General features: G+C 44.4%; 1 protein-coding gene across 1 annotated transcript in view; it reads right to left on the bottom strand.

The window, feature by feature from the left end:
• The window catches only part of SMARCC1 (SWI/SNF related BAF chromatin remodeling complex subunit C1), an 81,186-nt gene that overhangs the window by 11,974 nt on the left and 54,830 nt on the right, over window positions 1-14,382 (bottom strand). Inside the window, exon 25 of the mRNA XM_087824791.1 lies at window positions 8,613-8,747. Coding sequence (XP_087680917.1) covers window positions 8,613-8,747 — 135 coding nt within the window. The remainder of the gene's footprint in view (window positions 1-8,612; window positions 8,748-14,382) is intronic.

The raw sequence follows: 14,382 nt of genomic DNA, 5'->3' as shown, positions 1-14,382 counted from the left end.
ACTAGAGCTATGCCGTCCAACACAGCAGCCACAAGCCACAAATGGCGCCTAAGCACCTGAAATGTGGCTTATCAGGATGAGATGTGCTGAAAGTGTAACGTGCACACTAAATTTTAAAGACTGAGTACGAAAAAAAGTAATTTTCCATATTGATTACATGTTGAAATAGTATTTTGTATACACTGGATTTTTAATCTGGCTAGTAGAAAACTTTAAAATTACATATATGGCTCACACTACACTTCTGTTGGCTAGCACTATTCCAAGGCATTTAACAGGTTAAGGAAATTAACATTTTAGCTTTCAGATAAATACTATATACTATCATTAGCAAAACTAAATGGAACATGCATGAGAATTAGCCTAAGAACCTGGGCTGTTAGCAGAGACATCCCCGTGAAACTGAGTGAGAAACATCACTGGTCATCAGGAGTAGCGACTAGGGAATGTGCATGGATGGATGGGTTGTGGGAAGACAGACCACGGGCACAGTGTGAGATCACACAGCCAGGTGACGAGTAGGAGAAAAGAAGAGGGAGATGGCATGGCTTCTGTCCTGAGTTTTGGTTAGCTGGCTTTCAGAGTGTCCCTAGGAAGAAGTATATTTTCTGAAATGAATGATTTTGTGCAGGTTGAGTTATCAGAAGGTGGTGAGACAGGGTGCTAACAGACTGTGTGGATTCTTCTTTTTCTAGAGAGGGTGACCCCAAGGGGGTAAAGCCTGGCCCGGCTTAACTGCTTTCCTTGTTAGCAGGATGAAAAGAGAGTTGGAAGATGTAAACAGCAAGAGAATCCTGTGGAAGTCCATCTCTGCTCAAGACTAATCAGTGAGATAACACCAGTAAGAGAGACTGATAAAAAAGGGATTTAATGATTCTGACCATAGATCCTAGGTTTTGCTTTTTTCTAACATTCTTTCTAGGAAATTTAGAACTTTGCTGAGGTTACACTTTAAGAGGCTGCCAAAAAAGGACCTCCTACCTATGTTCTTGTTGAGCCACTACTGGCCTGGACAGCTTGGCTCCAGCCCTGCAGTTACGTAAGAACTGTGGAATTTAGGTCAAGAGCTGCTTTATAAAGACGCTGCACTATTACTGGAGGGAGAGAGTGTGTCTCTGAAGGGAAATTTTAGTCTCTGCATTACTTATCTTAGTTTGTTTGTTTGTTTTTAACTGCACCAGCCTAGAATTCTTTGGAAGCTGAGCTTAGTATCAAGGTATTAACCGTGGGGGAAAATATTGTCCAATTTTCCTTGCCTACAATGAACTAACCTTAATTATACTATTTTTTCATGCATTTCTTTTGTCACTTCAAAACACAGAAGGTAATTAAAAGAAAGTAATTAGAAGAATTAAAAATGATGAGTGATTAAACACATACACCCCTGAGAGAGAACCCAGTTTAAGCTTAAGCTCCAATGTGGGATAAACCGGTCCCCGGAGACGAGAGAGACCCAGAGAGCAGGCCACCAGCTGGCTCCAGGAGCACCTGATCTGTTCTTGGGCACATGCAGCAAAATCATGGACACACCCTGGCCTCATGCAAAAGAAACCCCTGTTGTGTGAACACCTTATCACTGTTGAAGGCAACTGAAGACTGCCCTCACTTCTCTGGCAATCAGAAAGAATGTCAACTGGGAATTTTTTAGAAGAGTGTTACAGTACTGAGCAAATTTTAAATGTGTTTAACCAATGACCCAGTGATTCACATTTGGAAAGCTGTCCTAGAAAACAATGTGTGCGTAAGGTCAGTCATTAAAGTATCGTTTTTGATGTACAGTTATTTCTAAGATACATGGAAATTTTTTAAAAAGTTGCAACAATTATATTAAAAAGCAACAACTTTGTGTCCAGGTATAAGCATGTTATATATACAATGAAAATGTTCTGGAAGACACCAAATTATAAACAGTATTATTCCTTGGAATAAAATTGAGGGTAGGTAAGACTTCATAATTTATTCATTTATTTATGATTTGAAAAAATGTTTCATCACACACACTATTTTTGTAACCAAAAAACAAAATGCTAAAAACTGCCCCAGTTATATGGCACAGACATCTCGATTTCTTCTCTCCTTCCTCCATTTCCTAGGACTATGGATCAAGTCCCCACACCTAAACTGAAGTGTAAATTACTCCCCCAAACCGGATGTGAACGAATCTGTCCACCTTCTTGATGGCTCCAGCCTGGCTCTCGGGCCCCGCTGCACACAGAGCTGCCTGTAGCCCTGCTCTGAGGCACATCCGCCAATTGCATTCAAACCCGGCCTCCTTTCCCCCTTCACTCCTGCACTGTGGTCCAAGCGGAACAGAGCACAACAGAGCACTTTTCTGCACCAACACACCAAACAGACACAGCTGCAAGTGCAGCTGAAGTTCACACAAAGCTCTTCTCCCGACTTCATCTGCATAAAGCAGGGAGGGGCATGGGAAGGAGTAAAAGAAGGGAGGCGGGGGGGCCACAAAATCCTTCCACATTGTCAAGGACTAAAATACCAGCTGAAACTCAGAGCCTCCAGGACTTGGCTCAGAACTGAAGTAAATAATCACACCTTCTACTGAAATGTCTGGTGGCAGTGACCAGACCTCTGCTTAAGAACCAAGCCCCAAATAGACACATCATTCCTCCTACACCTGTGGGAAATACCACCACCTGGCTTCTGCTTCCACGTGGGGTTCGGGGGGCAGAAACGCAAGGGGGAGCGGCCCCACTGCCGTGACTGGTCACTCTCCTCGGCGCAGTGTGCTTGCTTCCTGAAGCCATGTGTTTTTTTAATTCAGAACTAAACCTGCTACAGGGCACAGCTTTCTTAATCTTAAATAAAACTACCTGTAAGGTAACGGTCCATGTCTAACAACAGACTCAGTTACACGACAGGCAGCACAGAGCTGAGTTACTACAAATATGCAGAAAACAAAGCTAAATACAGTTCTCCTGAGGCAGCACAAAACTCACTTTTTGGATTTTTGTTTTTTCTTCTTAAATTTGTCATAAAGTACAATGAACTTTTCTAAATGTACATCCTGTATGTGTGGCGATATCCTATTAGCAAGACCTTTAAAATCTACCCAGAACTTGACCTTTCTCTTCACGTCTGGCTGCCGTCCTGGAACAAGCCACAGTCATCCCACGTGGATCCCCTCAGCAGCTCCACACCAGTCCCCCTTTACTAACCTCGTCACTGTAGTTTATTCTCTACAATACAGCAGATGGACCAACCCCTGCTAAAGAGCAAGGAGGATCATGCCAGTTCTCTGCATTTACTCCACATGTGAATCAGAAGAAAATGAGAGGCCTCTGGGCGGCTCACAGGAAGCGCTGTGCTTCGGTCACCATCACCTCTGACTCTCCTCACCCCCTCCTCCATCTCTGCTCCAGCCCACCCACGTACTACTTAGTTGCCAGACATGCCAGTCGTCCCCTGCCTCAGAGCCTCTGTGCAGGCTGTGTCCCGTGCTTTGAAGCGCTAGCCCAATGGCCAGCTTCTTAACAGGCCTACTCGGAGGCCAACACTTAAAACTCAAATCCCTCCCTTACCCCTCCCAGCCTGTAACAAACAGGTATGTACAGACCCGCAGTATATGCGTATGTACACACAGATACAGCACACAACATCTCCTAACACCATTAACTATTTATGCTCTACCAAGCCCAAGAGTTTTGTTGGGTGTCACTCACTACTGTATTCCTGGTCCCTACAGGCCTAGACAAAGCGGTTGCTCAATAAATATTTGTCAAATAAATAAATGAACTTAATCCATCACCTTTGTTGCAGAAGCTCTGGACAGGCTCACTCTTCAGACTCCTTAGCAATCATGACATTCTCTCCAGATTTCTGGGTCTGGGCCTTTTTCACAGCTCAGATCAGTCCTCCACTAGGAAGCTTTCCTTGATAATCACAGCCAACCATGACCTCCTCTCCTCTAGACTGCCACAGCCCTAAAACCTCAGAGTATTTGGTCTCTTAATGTGTCAACATCTCACCTACCCTCTAACCTCCTTAAAGACACTGTCCGGGTTTCACACAGCTTTGAGTTTCCTACAATGTCTCTTCCTGAAGGTTTACAATGTCTACACACAGCCAAGTGACCTTCAGAGACTCAGAGGGCATTTAGTCCAGAAGCTATAAACTACATCGGCTCCCAGATCCATTCTCATTGGCCTCAAAACTGTTGTTCTTTAATCCAAATGGGAATACTGTGGGCAGGGCCTGGCCCCTCCACGACTATCCAGGTGGCGCCAGTCCCCCACACAGCCCAAGCCTGAAAGCTGTGACCTGCCTGGCACCAAAGGCTCCTCTGCTGGGCAGACTCCCTGAGTTGCGAACCCAGTGCCAGCTCAGCATCGCCTCCTGAACTAGTCAATACTATTCATCCTGTCATTTCCCTGTAGGTTCCGTAACTGCTTTCCTCCAACAGTAGCGCTTTATGAGAGGGCGGTAATCACTACTGAGCTCTAATTATAGCTGTCTTCATAATGCCTTCAAAAGATCTAAAATTTTTATGTCTTTCTTCTTAATTACTAAATACTTAACACTCAAGAGAATATCTGACTTTAAGTCATTAGAGAAAAAGAGAAATTTCACATTTGATTCTGAAGAGCATTAACAATTCTTAGGAACCACATCTCATTCTTAAAGTCTAAGAAAAGATTTTTAAAATTGAATGCTGTATGAACAAAACCAATTGTTTAAAAAAACATATGCCCTGAAGATACTGCTTACCAGGTAAAGATGAGCAGGAGTGTACCCTGCAGTGAGCCGAGGCAGTGTGGTGGGCAGAGGGCCTTAGCAGTGCGTTAGAAGGCTCTGCGCCCAGCTGGCGAGATCACTTTCCACAGTCTCAACTTTCTTGAGTCATAACAAAGGAATGATAAAACCCTGCATATCTCAGAGTCTCTAGGTTAAAATAAGAATGGCTCATTTCTTTATAAATTATAAAGTTCTAGGTAGAAATACAGGTTTAAGACACTCAGTTCCTGTCATTTGTGAACTGTTATCTGAAGAATAGACCATAGCCCATCTAGGCTCCATTCAGTCTCTTCATCTGTAAGAAGGGTTAACAAAGAAATGGCCTGACATTCCCCTCCAGCATCACTGCTGGATTCTTCTCCAAGGACATTTCAAGCAATCAGTATTTTCTTGCTAATGGCTTTTCTCATACAGAGTTTGAGAGATAAAATGAGAAAACCCAAACACAGTGGTTTAGCACAGCGACTGCCCAGTAAATGCTCATAAAGCCAACAAAGGCTTATACATAATGAGAATTTACTATATAGTTGTTGATGACTAGTCTGCATAAAGGGGCGTATTACTGAACACTATGTGTATTCCAGGCACCATTCCAGACATGTACCATGCTTCTCTCACTTAACCCTCACAACAGTCCTGTGTAGAAATCACAGGCAGAACAACAGCCCCAGCTCTGCTTCCCACAGGGACAGATAGGACACTAGTGCTGAGGCAGAGAAACAGGGGTCATGTCTTAATTGTGCAGGAAATGAACAAGACACTTTGAAGTTCATGGGGTTCTTTTTGGTTGAGAGAGTGAGCCTCCAGGCTGGCCCCCAACGATCCGGCTTCCGAGTATTTACACCTTCCCCACTGAAGCCTGCCCACGCCACACCAACTCTGGACTCAGGGTTGGTGTGTGACCAAGAGAATACGGCAGAAACGAAGGGATGTGATTTCCGAGTTTAGGTTATAAAAGACACCACTGACAGGGAATACAGTCAGTACTGCAATAACTGTGTATGGTGCCAGGTGGGTACTAGACTTATGGGGGAAGGGGAATCACGCCGTAAGTTATACAATGTCTAATCACTGTGCTGTACACCTGAAACCAATACTGAATGTCAACTGTAATTGAAAAACACATGAATGAATGACACTGTGGCTTCCCTTCCGGGTGCTCTTTCTCTTTTCACTCGCTCTAGGGAAGCCTTTCCAAGAGCAGCACAGGGAAAGGCTCACATGGCAAGGGAGCCTCCTGCCAGCAGCCACATAAATAAGCGTAAAGGTGTGCCCTCCAACTCAGCTGAATTCTAAGAAAATACAACTTCCTGATACCCTGAGCCTCAATTGCCCAGCTAAGCTGCTTTCAGAATCCCAATCCTCAGAAACCACGTCAGATACTGTTTTCTGTCCCCCAGGTTTTGGGGTAGCTTTTTACACAGAAATAAATAATACAGATGTGCTACCAACACCCAGTGGATAGAGGCAGGGACTGTCCCGTACAGAGAATGCTCCTGCCCCAGATGCTGATGAAGAAAAGCCAGGCCGACCACCAAAGGTTGTGCAGAGAAACCTTGCACAGCCAGTGTGGAGAACGAGCTGTTCTAGTTGGAGACTACCCTGCAAAATGTCTCACGTGCTCTGATTTGAACTTAGCATAAAAAAATAGATTCGATGCCCAGCCGGGCATGGCTCAGCAGTTGAGCGTCGACCTTGGATCCAGGCGATTGGGGTTCGATTCCCGGTCAGGGCACATGCCAGGGTTGCGGGCTTGATCAATGACTCTCATCATTGATGTTTCTATTTCTCTCTCTCTCTCTCCTTTCCTCTCTCTGAAATCAATAAAGATACATTAAAAAAAAAAAAAAAAAAAAGATTCAAGAAAACACAGTAGAGTTATATAATTTGAGATAAATAATTATGCAAAAGCCACAGCACAAGACAAATGCTGAAGAGTCGAGAGAAGTGGAACCACTCCATGCTGCCCCTGGGTACCTGGAAAGCAATGAGAGAACTGGGCAGAAGCTGGGGCTCTGCTATTCCAGGTAATAGTTCCACTGGAGAAGCTACAAGACTGGGCAATCCACAGGCTTACTCTCTAAAGAGAAAGTGACTGAGAGCTGAGAAAAGAACCCCTTGACAATCCATTGTTCTGCAGGTGGCCCAGTCAGGGGTCATGCCAATCTTCCAGGCTCACACAATAGCTCTGCCTCATGAATGACAGCAAGACATCGGGCTGCCAGCAGAACGACCCAATCATTATCCACAGTATTATGGCCCATTACCCCAGGTCCCTAAAAAATCTAGGAAATGATAAAGGGCAGCTTACAGGTTGGACACTCCACACCAGTACTCATTCTTCAAACCTCCAGCTCACCTCAGGAAGTTTCTCCAACACCTTCTCCCTCTCCCCCACTTCCAGGTAGTCCTTTCTGTCCCACAGGAGCTGACCATACTATACTGTCATTTGTTTTCTTAACGGTCTTCACTAGTGAACTAAATTGGGTCCCCCCAAGGGGACTTTTTTCCAGCTTCTGACTCGGTCATTCAACAGGCAGTTAAACAGGGGCCTATGATATGTGCCAGTTCTGTTTACGAAGACACTTGGTTAATTCTGCCGTCAAAGTCTCCCCTTTGCTATGGGAGATGGACACGTGAACTAGCAATTATAATACAGTAAGTGCTCTGTTAGGCTGCCATGGCATCAAGTGGGGAGGGCATGTCATTCACAGGTGCGGGGCTAAGGGACAGAGGGAGGAAAATGGGGAGAAGGGCCTTGCTGGCAGGGTACACAGGTGGCACAGAGAAGAGGCCGTGGGGAAGCCTGCACGTGACGTGGCACGGCTGGTACAGAGGGTGATGGAGGTGAGATGGGGTGGTCAGAAGCTCCCAGGGAGGAGGGGGCCAGTGAGGTAAGGGATGCTTCCAAGGTCAGGGAACTGGAGGAGGGATGGTGTAGGGTGCTGGCAGGAGAGTTATTGGAGCAGACTCTCCGTCCTCACAGGGCCAGAATGCCTGTTTAAGTGGCAGAGCAGGTCTTAGGGCAAAAATAAAAATGGGCTACTCTGATAGTTAAGAGGCTATTCATCATGAACAATTTGCCAGTACTTACCTGGACTGAGCACTAAGAAATAGCTTAAGAAATGTAAACAGATCCCTAACATTAAAACACTTCTGATCTTAAGATTCTACCATTTAGAGATACCAGTCCCTCCTATGCAGATAAAAAGTTAAAATAATCACCAACAGTCCTAACTAAATCCTCAAATTTAGTACACTGCTTAGAAAGTCACCAATTCCTTTCCTAGTCAACTCACTTAAAAAAGTTTCTTCGAAGAGCTTAATTTCTGTTTTTCCAAAAATTCCCGATATACCAAATGTTCCCCTGACTGTTTCATCTTTTTTTTTTTGCTTTCTTCCTCATTTTTGGCCTTTTCCATAACTCCCTTGGTCCTTTTGGGCCACTTCCAAACAGGTAAAGTGTCCTTCAGACAATGCTCCTCGGGGATCACCACGGGCTGCTCCACCTGCCCTTTACCTTCACCACAGAGGGATGGGAGGCTGAGCCAGGGTCAGGTCTGAGGAGGGTTTGGTTAAAAGGGTCACAGAAACAAAGCTCTTAACTCGAGATAAGAGAAGCGCCTACTACCTGATATTTAGATAGAAGAAGGCAAGACATCAAGAAAACCCTTGAATCAGGTAACAAGCAGGTAATGAAGAAAGTCCAAGGGGGAAGAATGATACCACAATGCACCGGAAAGGTAGGAGGTCTGAGAAGCTGGTACTCAGATAATCTACCACTTATTTTATCAAATCTGCGTTTCCTGGAAGGCGGTCAGCGTTCATCGGTCAAAAAGCCACAATTAAACCTCACTTACGGCCTCTTTCTCTCTGTCCATGATCGTCTCCAGCTCCTCAAAATGCCGAAGTTTGATCTCCAGTTTCTTCATCTGTGTCTCCACCAGGAGCGCGACCAGGGACTTGATCTTCCTCTCTTCCACGGCTGCCAGGTGCTAAGCACAAAGGTCATTCCAATTATTTAAACATTTGGTTTAAAAAAGTAAAAAGAAAAAGTAACAAAATGCTGAAGCTGCTGTCAACATGGGGGTTAGGTAACGAAAAATGGTGTCCTAGACGCCCCTTTGCACGTTTCTACCACACACCCATTTCAATCTAAAATACCGACTGCCCGAATTTCTGGTCCTTATGGGTATAAATCAGTCCCACCCCACGGTGAACTCCTCCCTTCGCAGAGCCTATAGGAGGGGAGGCCAAACCAGGGCTCTGATGGACAGAGAGGACACAGGTGGCCTGGGGGCACCTCCCATTTACCACCCCCTAACGCCCCACCCTCACCAGCCTCCCTCCTTATGAATGGCACAGGGCAGGAAAGCAGTGGTTTCCCTCAATAGCCAGCACTTGGAGTGAAGCTGGACAGGGAGGAGCAAACAGTATTCCACCCCTAGTGGGGAGAGGGTCCAGAGCGAGACCATACAGGACAGGCTGTTACCCTGGAACAATGTGCCACTCATGCCTCTTGCCAACTCAGCAGCACCCAGAGGAAGGAGCCATGTCACCCAGAGGATGAAGATCCTGACCTGGCCAAGGCCCTGACTGCCTGACAAGGGATCACCACCACCTTCTCCAGACACCACCCAAGAGCGCACACCAACAACCTCCCCCACCACTCTGCATTCACTTGTGCTGCATCTGCTAAATTTATGTGCTTGTGCTGCTTCTACACATGGTTCTGGGAAGTAATGAAGAGACGGTCTGATCAATCTCCGTGCTTCTTACAGAATCTGGATGGAGCTATAGGCCGGCAGGTTAAACATAGGCTTCTGGGAGTAAAACTTACAGACAACATTTAAAAAAGATTCTTATTTTCACTCTTTTACAGTTGCAAAAGAGAGGCTTGATGACCGAATCTACAGTTATTAATGTTTGCCTCCCTCAACTACTCTGAGTGACATCAATAACACCAACAGTTTAAGTGAAGATTACATGACTCAAGCCTGCTATCAATGTATAGTGTTATGCAATTTATATTTCTGAATAAGAAATTATGCACTTGATAAAAAACTGAAAGTTTACAAGAGGGTGTCAGATAAAGAGTCAGGTCTCCCTTTCACTGTGTGGCTAGCCACCAGTACCCCCTCCCTTGGAGGAGACTAATGCTATCAGTTTCTAGATCTATTTTTATGAGACCGAGACTCCTGAATTCTGCTGGTTTTGCAGAAAATGCTCTATTTTCTTGAGAATTAAGCAGGAATGTGGGAATATCCCCAAGTAGTAGAAAATAAATATGGCAAAATATCTGCTCTCAAAACTAAAGATCACAAGAATAAAAAGGACCACCACATCACAAGAAAAGAAACATTAAAAAAGACCGCAGCTGGAAATATTGGGGGGATCACTATGTAAAGTACAGGACTGACCTAACCACTATGCTGTACTCATACAAAATAAAATAATACCGAATATAAACTGTGAAAAGTAAAATTTAGAAACTTAGTACAGGAAAACGATAAAAAAATAAAAGACCTACAGCAAGGAACAACTTTAGAAATTTAAGAACATGAGACACAGTGAAAATCTTAAGTTTTCAGAAAGGCAAACAAAAAACCAGACTTACAAAAATTCAAACTGTATCGGATTTCTCAAAAGCAAAACTAGTTTGTTAAAAATATATCTTTATTGATTTCAGAGAAAGGGAAGGAGAGGGGGAGAGAGAGATAGAAACATCAATGATGAGAGAGTCATTGATTGAGCCTGAAACCTGGGCATGTGCCCTGACCGGGAATAGAACCCCGATTGCCTGGATCTTAGGTGAATGCTCAACCGCTGAGCCACGCCCGGCCGGGCGCAAAACTAGGTTTTTGAAGACAATGGTAAAATGTCTTCCAAATTCTGAGGGATAATGAATTTCAATCTAGAATTTCAAGTACAGCAACTTAGATGAGTTAAGTGTGGGTAAAGAATAAAGACATTTTGGAAATCAAGGACCCAATTAAGTTTACTCCCTACACATGCTACTAAAGGATGTGCTCTAGCTAAATTAGCATAAAACCAAAAAAATGATACCATCAGAATGGAGAACTTTATCAGATGATGTTTCTGGGTTGATTGGGATCATCACACTCCCAAGTAAGATTTGGGTTTTGATTCTGCCGATACACAAGGAGCTATAACTGAATAGCCACTCCTGAGAAGCTTCATCTGGACTTGGACCTGACTTAGATAAGACCTGGCTGGACCTCTAGCCTTGGCCTCATATCAAATGATGAGACAATGGCGTGTTTATTTTGCAAGTGGGAGGAATGTATGTAATTTGTGACCAGAGGGCAGACTGTGGTGGGTCAAGGTGGCATGCTTCCATCTAGAGGTGTGGTCTCTGATGTCCTCATCTTGAATTTGGATAGAACTTCTGACCAGTAGAGTTGGGGAAACATTATGCAGTGCCAGGTAGGGGGTCCAAGTCATAAGACACTATCAAGTCTTTCTTGTCACTTCTGTCATTTTCTCTTGTTATAAGCTGTCGTGTCAAGTCCGACCACTCTGATACCACCCTAACATGAAGAAGCCAAGATAACTTCTTAGATAGCCTGTGTGCAGACAGTGATGGCAGCCAGCCCACAGGTGGTCTAAGCATCAGGCACACAAGTGATGTCGTCTCAGGCCCTTCACAGTAGCTCAGCCATGAGGTGACTACTGAGTGAATCCAGCCAACATTACATGGAGCAGAATTCTCCCAGCTGAGTCTACCTGTCTCACCTGTAAAAATCATGATATATAATCAAATGAGTAAGGTTTTAAGCCACTAGATTGTGTGGTAGCTACACGGCAATGGGTAACTGGAGTGGGAACACTGCTGGCGCTCAGACTATGGATTCTGGAAAGGTCTGGCAACAATGGTAACCAGAGCATTCCAAAATAGGAGTCAGAGAGAGCCCCATCCCTTCACAGACTGGCTTTATAAAATCTCAGAAGAATGATGAAGTCTCAGAGTGTGCCACAGATGTATGGAATGTAGGAGAATCAACCTAAAAAACAATCAGTGATAAGAAAAAAGTGGACGTTCTGGTCTAGAGGGCAGCATAGAAAATCAAATAGAATTTAAAAAAAAAAAAGAAAGAAGAAACTTGGTTGAATGCCCGGCCAGGTGTGGCTCAGCGGTTGAGTGTTGACCTAGGATCCAGGCGATCGGGGTTCGATTCCTGGTCAGGGCACATGCCCAGGTTGCGGGCTCGATCCCCAGTCAGGGGCGTGCAGGAGGCAGCTGATCAATGACTCTCTCATTATTGATGTTTCTATCTCTCTCTTCCTCTCCTTTCTTCTCTCTGAAATCAATAAAGATATATTTAAAAAAAAAAAAAAAGAAAGAAACTTGGTTGGAATGGAGTTGAGGTAAACGCCACATAACAAAGCACAGATTCTAGCTGGTACAGCAGAAGTAGTTTCTATTTAGTCATATGAGGTGAAAGTCGACAGGGCTAACTGTAGGCAAATTAATCAAACGGTCAATTTTCCCTTCTGTCTTCTCTTCCCAGTACCAGCAAGTAAAAGAAATGATATCAATAGTAAATGCAAATAGTGTAAATAAATTTCAATCAATGCTTATCTGGTAAAGCTGTATGACTAAAATGTACACTGAAGATGTGCCTATCCCAAGAAAGAATTTCAGGCCTAAGGGAGCAAGTAAAAGGTATTTCTGAGGAGTAAGAACCTTCCTGTTGCTCCAGAACTAACACCCAGTTGCCATGAAGACAATCCTACCACAGCCACTTTCAGGTACATGGGTATGGGGGGGTGGTAGAATAAACCTGAAGGAAATGCCTGTAGTCTTAAGAAAATGTGATCTCAGGTATCTTGGAAGAACTGAATTCCACTGCTGCTGAAAAGACAGAGTGTTCTAGTTCCTGGCGGACCTAGTTTATTCCAGCAACAGTTCTGAACTCTTCCTTCCAGCTAACCCTGAACACCCAGATGGAAGGGACCCAGAGCAGCAGCTAATGCGGTTCCTTCTCGCAGCGACACCACTCTGCAGGCAGGTGATAAGCTACTGCGAGTCTCTCACTGGCAAACCAGGAAGAGGCCCACCCTGGGTGTTTTGGAGCTCGATCCAGAACCTCTAATTATGACTCCATGTCAGAGTGTGACAAACAACATGTATCAAAGAAAACTCTTAATAACAAAGCTGTTTATAGAAACAGAAAAAAAGAGTGTAACAGAAAACTTGGATTGCCTATATCACTGTACTAATTACAATAATTTAAGTGAGTTCCTTACTCCTTAATTCTCCTGGAGCACAGAAATGATGTGTGTTGTGAAATGCCAGATCCAGCTGTAAGAGGGACTGAACAGTTCATGTGCCAAGGCATGCAGCACGAGTCTCTATCACTTTCACAGATCAGGAGAAAACATGAGTATTTTGAGAATGAAATCAAAGTTCCCAGTTATTGGAAATAAGAGTGACCTGGAAAGAAAATGCTCTTTGGATACTCTTCCAAACTGTATGTGGAAAATCTAATGGCCAGGGATGCTGATCCATAAAAGCAGTTGCTCTGCAATGAAGGGGTCACACTGTGGCAAGGTGGTTGGTAGTGCACAGAACACAAACTTTTGTGCCCAAAGCTGCACATATTAATAGCTATGAGGTCATCACGTTTTCATCATGAAGCGTCCGTAAAGCTTTCTGTGGTAATCTACCATTTTAGTTCCTTCTCCGGCAACCTATAGTGTAGCACGCACAGCGGTAGAGAGAACGGAGAGGGAGAGAGATTCACGCTCTGTGAGAGGGAAGTGTGTCCAAAAAGTCCACTGGAGAGGCGAGAGACTGAGGCCTATCCAGAACTAACTGCAAGGAACATTTCAGAAGGGACAGGCAAGAACTGAGAAGGGTCCTGAGCATGATGACAAACTCCTGAATTCCAGGCTAAAGAGTTTGAAATTCTAGCCTGAGAGAGATAGGAAGGTTATTTAATAAACTTTCATGCTCATAGTTGTATTTTACAAGACTCTGGTGCATACTATGAGATTCCACTTATAGGAGAAACTAATGCATGGTGTGAGGAGACAGGCCAGCGAGTACAGGTGAGGGCAGGCACAGCACCTGGAAGAACTCAGGGACGCTTCCAGCAGGCTGGTAATATTATGTTGCCTGATGTGGGTGCTGCTTATGAGCTCGCAGTTAGGCTCGGTCTGAAAAATTCACTAGCTGTCCAAGTACATATCCACTCATTTGAATGTAAGTTATACTACAATAAAAAAATAAAAAACAGAAAATATTACTTTGGCTGAAGGACAGAGAATGGGATGAAGGAGACAGGCAACAGCTGATGGGAGGCAACACCTAAGGGACAGTAAAGGGGCCGGGCATTACCAGATGAACTAAAGCAACACAAAAAATCTGATTTGGTGATAGAACCACCATGGAAAATGAAAAGTGGGGCGAGTCCAAAATGACCTGAGGCTACAGTTTACAGATTGGGTAAGTGGCTGTGCTACGCCCCATAAAGGACACAAAGAAGCCCCCTCCCTCCAGCTCCTCATTTATAAAATGAGAAAGTCTGCCCAAGGCAATCTTTAAAGTCTGATGACAATATGAACGGTAAGAACTAGAACAGCTCAGAGACAAAGAGATGCGAG

This window comes from Miniopterus natalensis, chromosome 15, assembly GCF_054644295.1.
Source record: "Miniopterus natalensis isolate mMinNat1 chromosome 15, mMinNat1.hap1, whole genome shotgun sequence".
NCBI lineage: Eukaryota > Metazoa > Chordata > Mammalia > Chiroptera > Miniopteridae > Miniopterus > Miniopterus natalensis.
The sequence above is the reverse complement of the archived record's forward strand: the minus strand, read 5'-3'. Positions and strand labels throughout refer to the sequence as shown.